Source organism: Epinephelus fuscoguttatus, linkage group LG2 (assembly GCF_011397635.1).
Source record: "Epinephelus fuscoguttatus linkage group LG2, E.fuscoguttatus.final_Chr_v1".
NCBI classification, from domain to species: domain Eukaryota; kingdom Metazoa; phylum Chordata; class Actinopteri; order Perciformes; family Serranidae; genus Epinephelus; species Epinephelus fuscoguttatus.
In genome coordinates this window covers 37204700-37219442 of record NC_064753.1, presented here as the reverse complement: position 1 = coordinate 37219442, position 14743 = coordinate 37204700, and the positions used below count along the sequence as shown (strand labels likewise).

Below are 14743 nucleotides of genomic sequence, written 5' to 3'. Positions count from 1 at the left end.
ATGAGATCAAGGATAGTAATCAGCTAAAGGGGTTGAAATGTACTGGGAGGAAAACTAAGTTACTGCCATTTAAAACCAGCTCTCTGTCTGTACATCAGTACATATTCGCTGAAGGTAAAGATAGAGTTTACTGCAGGGTGAGCGAGCACTTGGCAGTCAGCATGGTTTATCTTCTGTGGTGTCAGAAATGATCTGATAGGCTTTAACTTTTCATATACTGCCTCTGCCTCTCATCTAGGGTGACGATTTGTGTCAGATAGTGTCAGCTGGGATTGGTCCCACTAATGAAAATAATTACTGTAGGAATATAGCCTTACCAAGGAAAGAGAAGACGACAGATCCAATAAATCTACTGTTGCCAAAATGTGTGCTAAAAGTCTCAGTAGCCCCAGTTTTCATGCAATATACCTAATGGAAGCTGCAAGTCTGCCTTTTGACACTCATTCATACACTCTGTTTTCCTTTATAGCTTCACAATAATATTGATATAATAGTCCTCTTGTGAGCCGCAGCCTAACACAACAATATGATTGCTTTAATATCCCTGCTGTGAGTCAGAGCCTGGCATCAAAATGCTGCTACTGAAAGGCACATCATATGTGTGCCAGCACATAATCAGTCACAAGCATAGAAAGTAGTCATTCAGATTTTGCTAAAACAAATAACCAATCAAAAAAAGTTAAATAGTTGGTTACGTTTTTATTTTGGCCTGCATCATGGCCAGTTACACTCATATCCATTTACACTGTACTGTTATTTCCACTTGCCATGTGTCTCTATTCATGTTATATTACCTATGACACCAATGTTTAGACTGATGGAATAAGTGCCTTGGGACCATTTAGTAGTTAGCATTAGGTTAGTTTGCTCTCTAGGTTTTTGCTTAACGTTTTGTAGGTTGTAAATGTTACTATATATAACATGCTCAAATCTAGACAACCTGTAAGTAAACACTTTTAATAAAAAATGTGAAACTGTGTGTGAAATATGATGCAAGATGTAGTATACAATGCCATGAGCTACTTGCTTTTATCAAATTTTATCTTCCTAAACTGAGTAGCTATGTGGATTGTAGGCATCTAAGTTATTTTGTATTAAAAGGAAAACGTTTTCCATTATTATTTGTCTGTTTATTTGTCTGCGTGGAGTTTGTGTGTGTGTCGGCATGTGTTTGCCTGTTTTATGTATTACATCATTTCTGGACGTGTGTCAGTGTGTGTATATATTGTATATGTGTATATGTTATGGTATTTGTTTGGGGGAAGAAGTTAACATGCTAATGACAAGTCTAAATTGGTGGCCAGAGGGAGGCTTAGCCATGACTGTGTGACGCCCAGATATGTATACATGTACCGTGCTGTGAGTTGCTATAGGTTGTGCATGTTATTTGTCTTAATAAAAATAAATAAACTAAAATAAATAACTAATAATAATAATAATAATAATGATAATAATAAATAGATTTTCTACATTTCTACATTTTTACTTTATTTTATGTAATTTTTGTATAGCCTATTATTTATTTTATATTAAAAAATGTCATGGTATACTTTCCTTGTTAGGAGTAAATTGGCTCTTATTTATATATTTATATATTTATATATTCTAATTTTTTACATCTCAGTGTTGTTGACAAGCCTTATCTTTTCTTAATATATTCTCAAAATAGTTGTATAAAGAGAGAAAAGTGTGAGGAAAGCGAGAAACTGAAGAGAAGTTTTGTTTTCTTTTTCTCTACTCTCTGATTTTTGTAGGCCCTCCAAAAACATATGCTGGAAAAATGCAGGACAAAATAAGCCTAACACAAATTTATGTATTTGACAAAAAAAGAAAATACACAAGAAAAAAGTCAAACAGGAATTTTTTTTTTATTTGACTATTTTATGTTACTGTGTTTCTGAACCAGAGCCTCAGGCCCTGCCTTTTCCGTGGTGTACACCGGCTCCCTGTGGCCGTTACCACTCACTACACCAACATGTCCACCGCAGCTTGAACCGGAAATAAAACCTTTCCTCAAACGCCGGCGATCACTTCCTGTAGGTCACATTTTTACTACAGTTTAGAAGAAATGGCGGACATGGATGAATTGTTCGGGAGTGATGGGGACAGCGACAATGAGCAGCGAGGTAACAATGTCTCTCAGCCGTTAAGAGTCTTAGTTGCTGACGAAGTTAGCTTATTAGCGGTGTCGAGGTTTCTCGATGCTAAGCGGAAATTAGCTTTGCCTAAACAATGATCGCGAGGAAGAGGATCTGGACGTTATGTTACACTGATATGTCTTGAAAGTTAATGTTATGCATCAATAATTCCAAAAGCTAGCTTTATTAGAAATGGGTAGAAGTTTGTTTTGTCCTTCAGCTAGTTAATGAGCTAGCTTTGTCTGTGTTTAAACTAGCTAGCGTAGTTAGCCGAGCTGGAAGACGCTCCAATCAACTGCTACAACAACATCAGTGTTTCTCAAGCACATGCTCTCATCAGCTAAATGTGCAGCACAACTCTGCGCTTTTATTAATTTAACGTGTAAACTGTCCGTTTTGAATTAAAATAACGCTCATATGCTGACGATTTAGGCTATTAACATCTATTAAGATTTCATTTATAACGTAATGTGACACCACCAAGCCATGAAAATCACTTAAGCATTTTTAAAAAGCTAAATGGCATCTTGTCAGTGTGAGAGATTCACTGAGCTATAACAGTACAGACAGTAATCTAATAATTAAGTCACATTTTCCCTGCAGCCATCTAAAAATACCAACCAAATCTCTCGCTTCAAATGTACATTTTTTGTTCAGGGGTTTCTAACCAAAATCCTTTATCACAGTGTCTGTGATTGTAGATATTAATATACACTCAATTTCTACATTAATATGTGTGCAGTTTCTACTGATGTTTCCAGCACCTTGCCAAGACTAAACTAGGTGGAGCAGTGGTTGTCCTGCATCATCAACATGTATACCTGTCAAATCTATTGACATAAATTCTGTATTTTGCAAAGATAATAATGTTTAGTTTTGATCAGCACTGTCAGAGAATTATAATTTAACTAATGTTATATGTTTATTATTGAGGTAATACTTTGCCATGGTTTTGTTCATTGCATGCAGTCACTACTGCAAATGACACCCTCACTAATAAACATAGCCCATGACTTACAATGTTGCCCACATGACCTGATATATCAAGACAGAGGTGTTAAAAGGAAAGGTACCAGGCTCTAACTGGTATGGTAACATCTGTAGACAATTGGATATGGGCTCAGTTTTGTGTTGCCCACCCCTAATATGAGTATAAAGTGTCAATAACGATAATGCAGAAAATGCAAAACACAGAACAGAAGCTTCTCTGGCATTGCACATTTATTTGTTTATTCATTCATTTTCTGTAACCGCTTATCCTACTGGGGGTCGCAGGAGAGGTGGGGTACACTCTAGATACGTCGCCAGACTATCACAGGGCTGACACGTAGAGACAGACAACCATTCATGCTCAAAATCACAGCTACTGGCAATACAAAGCCACCAATTAACTTAACCCACATGTCTCTGGACTGTGGGACCCAGAGAAAACCCACACTGACACAGGGAGAACATACAAACTCCGCACACAGGGGCATCCCCACCCCTCTTGGCTGTGAGGCGACAACTTACCACTGTGCCAACCTGGCATTGCACAGTAAAGACATATTTTTACAATCTATTTTTATAGACACAGATGTAGCAAAACACACTGGTGAAAATATTTTAGCATGAGTGACTGTAGTATTTTGAATATGAGGATGTACATAATACATATATTAATAACTGAGTCTGGGAGAAATGTAGTTCACTAGAAAAGCAATGTAATCTCTTCTCATCGCTGAGGCTTACTCTGTGTGAAAGGAGTGATATCCAGCTACACTGTGGTGAGAAAATGAGCTATCAGTGTCATGCAGTGTGTAAAGAACAATGACTGGCAGTCGAGAGCTGTGCGAGAGAAATAAAGAAAATCTGTAATATGCTGAAATGTGTCACTAAGCCACCACAACATTCACCCACTGTAAGCTGTATTATGTGCCAGAGGATAAACAGTCTGCTTTAATTTGTTTCAGAGTCTGGCTCTGGCTCCGGTTCAGACTCAGAGCCGGAGAGACCCCGGTCTGCGAGCAATGCCTCAGGCAGTGGCAGTGACAGTGAGAGGGAACGGGATGATGATGATGAAGAGGAAGGCCAGGAGGCAGGAAAACCCAGTATTAACAAGGTAAGTGCCTGCGTTTGACTGACACCCAGCACAAACAGTGAAATGCCATACTCATCTTATACACAACTCTCTCTCCGTTTTCAAGTGTAACACTGTAGGCACTGAGTAATTTGCATTATTTACACATCTCTCATAAACTTACTCATCATTCCTCCCTAACAGGAGCTGTTTGGAGACGACAGTGAGGATGAGCAGCACAGTCAACACAGCCAACACAGCGGCAGCGACAACCAGTCTGAACGGTCAGGGAACCAGTCGGATGCCAGCATGCACTCCGACCAGGGGGAGAACGATCACTCTGATGCAGAGCAGCACAGCGGCTCGGAGCGCGGCCATCAAGATGAGGATGAAGATGAGGAGGACCGGGGCCATAGGTCGGATGGAGGAAGCCCAGCTGGCAGCGGCATGTCTGGAGCAGTGAGCCCTCGCTCTGAGAGGGGCAGTGTCCGTTCAGACAGAAGGTACACCAGCACACACTGAGGTGCCTCGTTGTTTAATACAGTAAACATGAGATGATGCCAGAGGGGCCTCGACAAATACACACTTTACTCACGTTATGTAAAACTGCAGTGCTCAACTTGTGTGTTTCATCTTTGAAGACTTAAGAAGTAACAACCTAACTTGTAATTTTATTATGAGACAAGTTTTAGAACCAGATTGTCATTGCTTTGAATATGTGTTTGTGTTGAACCAGTTTGCACAGTGATCCTGGGACTCCGCAGTCAGGGCCGGGCACCCCTCACTCTGATGGAGAAGCTTCTGGCAGGGAGAACCAGTCAGATGATGAGAAGTGGGGAGGAGGGGCTAAGAGCGACCAGTCGGAGGACGAGGAGGAGAAACGCCGTTACTCTGATGAAGAAAGAGAGAACTCTGATGATGAGGGCCCGAGGAACAGGAAGTCAGGTACTTCCAGGATCTGGTGTTAAAGATGGAGGAATTATTAAACTGGATCATGAGCCAGTCGTCTGTGTTAATCTTGACACATTGGATTTTGTGGAAGAGGATTAGGGCCATATGTGAAAATTTTATCCTGAGCTTTGAGGTTAATCTCAGACTCTGAGATTAATTTTTTGCATGTGATAATGATCCTTTTTACATTTACCGTAAGATGTGTTCATGTGTCCTGTGCCTTCCGTTGTTACCGTACTGTCATGTGGAAATTATTCTGCTTCATCACCTGTTTTGGTTTTATATTTCAGAGTCTGCAAAGGGCAGTGACAGTGAAGATGATTTCCTCAGACAGAAAACCAAAGCAAAAGCCACCTCTGATTCAGATTCAGACAGCGACGTCGGAACCAAGAAAGGTGAGAAACCGTCAGAGCAAATTAAAATCTGACTTTTAATTGTATTAGCTGCTGAAGTTGGCTTTGTTTTTGTTCTAACGCATGTTCCATACTGTTCCACAGTGAAGAAGACGGCAGCAGACGACCTGTTTGGAGAGGCTGACGACATCTCCTCGGACAGCGATGCCGAGAAGCCTCCAACCCCGGGACAGCCCCTGGTACGCGTCTGTCCTGTCGCTCCCTGTCTCTTCCCTCCACCAGTCATCAAGCCTCTTTAATTGTGCCCAGCCTTTTTTTATAAGCGTTCCCAAATCTCTTTTTCTCAGAGCCTCTCGCTAAGCCTCTTTGAGCTGATCCCTATTATCATGGGTCATTGAATAATACAGTGTTTTTGAAACGTTCTCTTCTGCTCCCTCTCTTTCTGTGTGTGTGTGTTTTGTGTGTCCAGGATACAGAGGATGGGATGGAGGGGGAGCAGGCTGAAGAGGAGCCTGCGCCTGAAACTCGTATCGAAGTAGAGATCCCCAAAGTCAGCACCGACCTGGGATCTGACCTTTATTTTGTCAAGCTGCCCAACTTCCTGTCTGTGGAGCCCAGGTCAGAGCCTTGGCACTGAAAATATAAACACATATTAAACTTGATGAGCTCTTGCCTCCCTTTAAAGTGTAGAGAAGACATTAAAAAAAAAGAAGGAAAAGGGATAAAGAGAGCATATTTTCAGACACTTTCAGTTACTGCCTCTGATCATTTGCTCTGCTGCTGGTGAGGAGGAGAATTGTAAGAGCTTATACTTTAAAGTGTTCAGGTAAATGTGTTGGGTCTTTATGAGCATCAAAGCGTCTGTGTAACTTAAAGCTGTCGTTTTCGTTAGGAAAATAACTTTTGGTCATATTTGCAGGAACTGTCACTACAGCCACGAGGGGTGGGCGATATGGCCCTAAAATAATATCATGATATCGCAGAGTATTTTTGCGATAACAGTATTCTTGATGACATGACAAATTAGTAAAAAAGAATTTGTTTATTAATTTAAGAAAACAGAATTGCAACAAAATAAGAGATATAGTTTTACAGTTTACCTTCAAATATTCAGTAAAAACTAAACAAAAATTATCTCTCATTTCTTTAGTTTGTAAACAACAACAGTAACTCAGGGTGAGATTTAATAGTTAAACAAAATAAAATCTACCACAAATTACACATTTAAATAACTCTCGAAGATAACACATATTTCCTTGGATCTATTTATATAAATCAACTGGTGATTTCCTTCTCTTTCATCACGCTGTAACCTGTGACCGGCTGTTATGATAGCACAACTATTGCACATTCACATATGTGGCCTTTTTTGTTGAGCCATGAGCATCACGTAGGTTTGCATTACCAGAGGTTTATGACAAAATGACACTGACTCACGTGTGCGCACAGAGAGAGGGGAGAGGGAGAAACTTTGTGCTGCTGCCAGAGGAGCCGCTGAATGAGTTCCCTCTGAGCGGTAACTCGCTAAAAGAGTCTGAGAAGTGCAGGGCTGTTCATAAAATATTCAGAACGCCACGGTTTATTCCACACTACTGAAACTGCTCCTCTCTTTGGAACCACCGTGAAGTCGGTAATAATTTCGCTTACATTCTAAATTTTTCATATGATATTAAAAATTACACCCGTATTATCGTGAATGAGATGATCTGGCACACCCCTAACAGGCACACAGGAGTACGTGAGACTGATAATCTGTTAGAAAAACTTGGTTCCTCCTCCTCCTCATAGTGCGTCTAATGGCATTTGCAAGAATCCACCACAGCTGAAGGAAAACAACCGATCAGAGCCGTGGAGTCTGTAACGCAGCTTTCAATCACTGTTCCTGAACTGCAGTCAAACTGTCAAACTAGGTAGTGCTGATCAAAGATGCATCAAAATTCTGTTACTGCATCGCCTATTTCTCGCCTCAGATGTTTTCAGAAACACATTTTAGTGAACTGTTTAGCTGTAAAGTTAGAGAGTTTGTTTTCTTGCCACCAAACAACAAATTCCCTTCAACCATGGTTGATTTCATGCAAATGCCATTAGTCTACCTCACGTACCTCTGTAGTTACCAACTGTAGCATTAAAGGTTTACTATTTTTGATTGTCGCTGAATCCTCCTTCATAGGCCCTTTGATCCTCAGTACTATGAGGATGAATTTGAGGATGAAGAAATGCTGGATGAAGAGGGACGGACCAGGCTGAAGCTGAAGGTATGTAGGCCACCTAATGTGTGCATGTGGATGTGTTTGTAGTGTCTGTGTGGACTGAAGTGGAAACAAATTAAAAGCAGTGTCAGCTTCTAAAAAAATCTTGTATATGAAGAGCTCATTTTTTCTCCTTCACAGGTGGAGAATACAATTCGATGGAGAGTCAAGAGAGACGAAGAGGGAAATGAAGCACGAGAGAGCAACGCACGTATTGTCAAATGGTCTGATGGCAGGTGTGTATTATGTAAAGCCGGATGTGGGGGGCAGGGTTACTGCACTCAGTACAGGAAGTGCTCTGTACTTTCTATGTTTCTAAATGTCTTTTTCTTGCCACAGCATGTCCCTCCACCTGGGGAACGAAGTGTTTGATGTTTACAAAGCTCCACTCCAGGGTGACCATAACCACCTGTTCATCCGACAGGGTACTGGACTGCAGGGACAGGCTGTGTTCAAAACCAAGCTCACTTTCAGGTAACACAGCCATTGTCGTTATTGGTGACAGGCTGCTATTAAGAGTCTCATACAGAGATGCATGTCTTCACTTGAGTCATAAAACAGTGTTGCTAGGGATACTCCTCCTCTGTCTGGCTCCATGACAGCCGTACACGCTCTAAATAAGCCCCACGCTGCCTCTAATTCCAAACACAACAATAGAAGCCTTCATTCAGAAATGTACTCTATGCTCTAAGTCCTGGATCACCTTGTGCAAGATGCCCAGGTTTCTCCCAATAAGAAGTGTGTAAGCCTCTTAACGGCCCCCAAGTCCACCTGGATGTTCTGTGTCCTTACACCACATGGGTCTAGTAGGACACTGGCCAAAGCTGCTTTAAAGCCCAACAACTCTCCACGATGCCAGACAGGACATGAGCATTTGTGCTGATTGAGTATTCTCATCAGAGCGCAGTTTTGATTAGGATTAGAGCTGAAGCTGCTCAGGAATCAAACGGGTAGGGGCAAAATGTTTTTCTTTTTGAAAAGGGCAACTTCACAAATTAATGGAACAAAAACACAAATGTTGATATAATAATGAAATGATATATTTTGGGTGGGGCAACACAATGGTTTGAGTTGAAGGTGTGAGAAAGAATAGTGTCAGTAACATTGTTAACACTGTGCTACATTACAGAGAAATACAAAACCGCACTAATGAACCTTCATTAATATAGGCCTATATTTTATCTACAAGTGCACGTCACACACTGAGCGAGCCGCCTGTTAATGACGCTGTGGGTTAATGGGCATGTAGCTACTTCCATGTTTCAGATGATACGTCATGTAGTCGACCAATGAAGATCAATCAATCAATCAGTTTTATTTATAAAGCCCAATATCACAAATCACAATTTGCCTCACAGGGCTTTACAGCATACGACATCCCTCTGTCCTTATGACCCTCGCAGCGGATAAGGAAAAACTCTCCAAAAAAACCCCTTTACATGAGTTTACATATCACCTTGGGTTTGTCCTTCACCTTCTCAAAATGATCCTACACTTTGGATTTCCTGCCTGACATATTAACTAGCCTGTGTGATAACCGCAGGTACCAGCCCTGGAAATTAACCTGACTCCTGTCTGACTGCTGAGCGTGGCCACTTCCTGTGTCTGTCCTTTCAAATTAAATTCCTACATGGTCCAGTCGTATACTGTAGGTTTTGGTTTATCTTGACAAGGAGCAGCTCCTGATAGAGTTTCACCTTAGTTTGTTTTTTCTGCGACTAAGCAACCAATGAAATCTTGCTGACTAATGACCTTTCTGGTTGACTAAAGTTTGGTCAACTATGAGGGGGCAGCCCTAGACATTTGTCTTTGTATGTAGCTTTGCTTTGTTTGAGAGAAGCCAAACACACAACACAATACACAATTAAAAGTGTACAGATATACAAGATACCATAGTGCAAAAATGCTCTCTGAGCTTTCATCAAAAGTCAGGGTCTGATCAACAATTGTGCCCAAATGTTTGCTACTTTTTCTACATGATGGTTATTGAGTGTGACAGGGAGGCTACGGCTGTTTCCATTTGGTTTTGTTTGTGTAATAAGTTCTTCTGTTTTGACCGCATTCATTTCCAAAACAAAACATGAAACCATTGGCAGGAATATGCATGACATGGGCCCACATGCACAAGACAGAAACACAGCAAGGGCCCACTCTTAAAAACATCATTCCACAGTCAGCACTACAGGTTTGGCAGTACAGATTGGTGTTTTTTGCCAGTTTGGAATGCAAGTGTATTGTTTTCATGGTTTGTGAAGCTTTTCTTGCAAAATTACCAAAAAAGAGAAAGAATAGGGTGAAGACTGCCCACTTATTGACTGAAGGAATGCTTTGAATCTGACACTGGTGTTGTTTCATCTGTATTTCCAGGCCCCACTCCACAGACAGCGCCACCCACAGGAAGATGACACTGTCTCTTGCTGACCGCTGCTCCAAGACGCAGAAGATCCGAATCCTTCCTATGGCCGGAAGAGATCCCGAGTCGCATCGCAACGAGATGATCAAGGTAACGCACTCTCACCATCACCTCTGTCCATCTGCCAGAGAACACCACCTCTGTGCTGTTCTGCTTGTCTTTCCTCAGCCCTGTTTGAAAATGCTTGTGTTACCACAGGCACCGGAAAATGTGGCAGGAGGCCAGTTGTTGTCGAGCATCATCCCCGCTTACATAAAGACATAACCTGACGCGCTTACATAACGAGGTCACACAGTGGTCAGCGAAATGGAAATAGTGTCAGCAAGTCTGGAGGGGGGGACTGGTTATAGTTTATAGTTTCACTGTGCTCAGTGCTTATCTCAGGCTGTCTGACTGTACAAGTGTTGGGCTACTGTGGTTGTTGAACTTAGAAACAACTCTGATACCAAGTGTTCTCACATAGTAACACGTGATTTCCTCATCATTTGCCATTTTACTTGCCAGTTTCATTTGTACTGGCACTGAACTGCTAAAGAGGGTTGAATTATTCATTGTTTTTTGTTTGTTTATTTCAATAAACTTCTTAACAACAATTGAAAAGAGCCAACAAATCAGCTTTTTTTCTTTCTTGAAAAGTAGAGCTTATTCAGCTGGGGGTGACTTGAAAGGAGTTTTGGCAAAATAGCACAAGCTGATTGGCAGCCAGTGTTGACTGGTGGAGGAAGAAAACGTTGATGCAGTAAGTGCACCTGCCTCTGTATACTCTGACAATATATGACTGACCAGATCTGTCAGAACAGAGTTACAATTAGTGCTTCTAACGAGATATGTCCCGATCCGATCTCAAAGATCAAGGCACAGACCTTTGGAGGGAGCTCGGAATAGAGCCGCTGCTCCTTCATGTCGAAAGGTGTCAGCTGAGGTGGTCCAGGCATCTGATCAGGATGCCTCCTGGGCCACCTCCCGTTAGAGGTGTTCCAGGCACGTCCCACTGGTAGAAGGCCCCGGGGCAGACCCAGAACATGCTGGAGGGATTACATATCTCATCTGGCCTGGAAACACCTTGGGGTCTCCCAGGAGGAGCTGGAAAGCGTCGCTGGTTAGAGGGACGTCTCGGGTGCTTTGCTTGGCCCCCTGCGCCCACGACCCGGCCCCAGATAAGCATATGGATAGGATGGGATTGGCTATATTTAGCTATATAGAGCCAATCCTTAAACGTCAGCTGTCACAGAGGTGTTTATATTCGCAAAGCTGTCATGCACAGAGAGTGCAGCCATTGTCTGCTCTGCAGCTCTCGGCTGTCTATTTCTCCTCCACTCCGCTGGGCTCCTGTTTGGGTCCCACCCGTTATGAAACATCACACACCACGAAAGACATAAAAAAAAATCAGTATGAGGCTGTTATTTGCCTAAGTTGTGAGTGCTCGTTTCATTTCAGTTCAGTGTGAGAGTCTTGCGTTTTGCCGTCACCTATAATACATGATGTTTCACTGCAGGTGGAGCTCAGCCTTTGCTTAGAAGAGAGACAACTACAACCACATCAAGCACACCATTGCAACTGTGACAAAAGCCCGGCCAGCAAAAAACCAATGAGTCATTTTTTAAAAATGTAATCACGATAAAGAAGTACTAATGATAAAGTCAAGCACTCCAGTGAATACAGTTAAATTAGGTAATACTCTTTTAAAGGGAGAAAGAAATTCCCCCAAGGCACCAACAAAGCCAACAAGATTAAAGAGAGGGTTTGTTATTTTATACTTTTGTTTAAAACAAATGAAGGAACAGCTTGGATGAGGGATTTTATTTTCTTAATGTATTGCAGAGTTATTCAGCTGTCATGTGTATACATTAGATTAATTTTGAGTACTTTAAGTGTGCACCATGCAGCTGTATTATCAACAAAAATGGAAGTATCGGATCGGGACTCGATATCATCAGACACTCCATACTTACATCCTTTATTTAGACACAGAACTCTTTGGTTTAGTGCTCCCATTGTCGCATGTCAAAGTGATGAACATGGCAGCCGTTTAGTTACACTTGCAGCTAAATTCTACTACATGTATAGTGTATTTTTAGAGTTCGATGCTCCTCACATGCTTTCAACATGTTTAGTTTGCCTGTAGCCTCAGACCTTTAACCCCACTCTTCCTTTTCTTTCTCCGCCTTGAGCTGTCCATGTAAGATGGAGTCCTTTATTAATCCCAGTAGGAAGTGGCTTTGTTACAGCAGCCACATTGCATCAATCACAAAACAATAAGCAGGATGCAGGCACTTAAGGAGCTACGTGTGAAACAATGTACAGTAAAAACCATAAGTAATGTTCCAGACTCTGAGACAAGAAACTGAACAGCTTGGGTCGTACTCAGATTTTAAATATAGTCTGAATATATACTGCGCAGTGATTGTGCAAATAGTATATGGTTAATATTGAACACCCCAAATCAAAAATACATATTGTTCCTCTTACCTCTAGTGTTTTTTATCAGTCTAAATAGTTTTGCTGTGAGTTGCTGAGTGTAGATATATCAGCTGTAGAGATGTCTGGCTTCTCTCCAGTATAATGGAATTAGATGGCACTCGCAAAATGGTAGCAGCCTAAACATAAAGTCATGAGCCTTCTGAAAAAGAAATATGCATTTAATTAAGGAAATAACTGACAACCCTGATGTTTTATGTGTAAAAACAGACCACCTTACAGCTTATGTTAAGAGAAATGACTCAAATCCACTATACCCCCTCTTACCTACACACATCACAGAAGTACCACACAGTGAATTTATTATTTGCACCCCCCGTGTTTCAAAAAAGGCTTTTAAATTACCACCTAGAAACAAACTGTCAAACTTTAAAGCCAGTGCTTACAGTAATTCCCACCGGTGTCTCTCCTGGCAGAAAGAGGAGGAGCGGCTGCGAGCTTCTATCCGCCGAGAGTCCCAGCAGAGGAGGATGAGGGAGAAGCAGCACCAGAGAGGCCTGAGCAGCAGTTACCTGGAGCCCGACCGCTACGATGACGAGGAGGAGGGCGAGGAAGCCATCAGCCTGGCAGCCATCAAGAGCAAATACAAGGGAGGAGGAGGCTTGAGAGGTGAGGACGAATACAGTCACATTTTCTTTCTCATTATTTCTCACCAGATTTTCATAAAGTCACAGAGGTCTAATGAACATCCTCCTTTCTCTTTCCCCCCTCTTGACCCAACCCAGAGGAGCGAGCGAGGATTTACTCGTCAGACAGCGATGAGGGCTCCGATGATGACAAGGCCCAGAGGCTGATGAAGGCCAAGAAGCTAGACAGTGATGAGGTAGGTGTAGCATCCTGCTGGACAGACAGGGGGCAGTGTGAACTGTGGAGCTTAAAACTTGTCACCCTCATGTGAACTGAACAAGACAAGAGCTACTAGTTCTTCTGAAGAACATGCACTTAATTCTGCTCTGACTGTTTCTGCAAAAACTAAAGTTGTGGTACTGCCAGAAAACAAAATGCAGCTGTAGCACAAGAAACTGTGCGTACTGAGTACAGAATGTCTGCTGCTGTCAGCATTGCAGCGTCACCTCTCCTGCTCTTGTTTTGAACAGGAGGGCGAGGGATCGGGCAAGAGAAAGGCAGAGGACGACGAGGAAACGGCCACCAAGAAGGCCAAGAAGTATGTCATCAGCGACGAAGAGGAGGAGGAGGAGGAGGAGGAGGAGGAGGAAGAGGAAGAGGATGATGAATAACTCACTTTTTTTTTTTTTTAAATCTATCATTCCACTGTATTATCAGTGCTCAGCCCACATGGCATGTAAACAGCCATATTTTGTTTTGTATATTTTCTTAGGACCTGTGTGTGGGTGAGTGTGTTTGTATGTGTGTGTGTGTGTGTGATTGTGTGTTTGCTTGTTTATGTTGTGTACAGCAGAGGTGAGAAATAAATACATGGTTGTCTTATGTAACCAGCGTTTCCCAAGAACCCTTTATCTTTTTTTTCACTGTTATGATTCATATGCATGAATCATATTGTTGATACTTTATGAAACATTAGTCCAGTTTCCAAACAGAAAGGAGGTTAATGAGATGAGTGCTGTAGGTTGGTTTTAGATTAAATCAAGTAATTAGCAAAACACCTACGCCTGCCTGCTGCTTACTCGCAGAACAAAACACATCATTGACCAGTTTTTACCAGTTTCACCAGTCATGAGGTTGAAAATGTTCCCTTGAGGTAGAAACTGGAGAGGAGAGTTAGGGGATAAATCTTAACTGGTGCTGAAAGAACCAGCCAAACCCTCCCGACAGGAGAGGCAACAGGGGATTTAGGAATTGCTGTAGTACTGTGAGAGAAGATCCTCCTCAACCTGCCTGCCAGCCCAGGCAGGAAAGGCACGGAGTAGAGGCCTCACTAGGAATTATGAGTCTTACAGAAACATGTTGACACTGGTACCCACACTCATCCCCTCACTATTATATCGCTCCTGCCAAACATACACCACTTGAAGACACTGCTATGATCTATTGGTCAACTTTTCCAACGTGTATCCAACAAAGGTCCACAGTGGAAATAACCAAATAGCCTTTACTGTGTTTTTATCTTAAACATGTTAATT

At 42.0% G+C, this 14743-nt stretch overlaps 1 protein-coding gene across 1 annotated transcript; it reads left to right on the top strand.

Moving 5' to 3' along the window:
• The first annotated feature begins 1969 nt into the window (after positions 1 to 1969).
• leo1 (LEO1 homolog, Paf1/RNA polymerase II complex component) lies at positions 1970 to 14095 on the top strand. Its single transcript, XM_049562580.1, has 14 exons — positions 1970 to 2126; positions 4091 to 4239; positions 4402 to 4700; positions 4934 to 5142; positions 5439 to 5543; positions 5646 to 5740; positions 5971 to 6119; positions 7672 to 7756; positions 7892 to 7986; positions 8090 to 8224; positions 10118 to 10253; positions 13058 to 13250; positions 13367 to 13464; positions 13739 to 14095. The coding sequence occupies exons 1-14, from the start codon at positions 2069 to 2071 to the stop codon at positions 13877 to 13879; spliced, it is 1947 nt and encodes a 648-aa protein (XP_049418537.1). The 5' UTR covers positions 1970 to 2068; the 3' UTR covers positions 13880 to 14095.
• Positions 14096 to 14743: the final 648 nt, after the last annotated feature.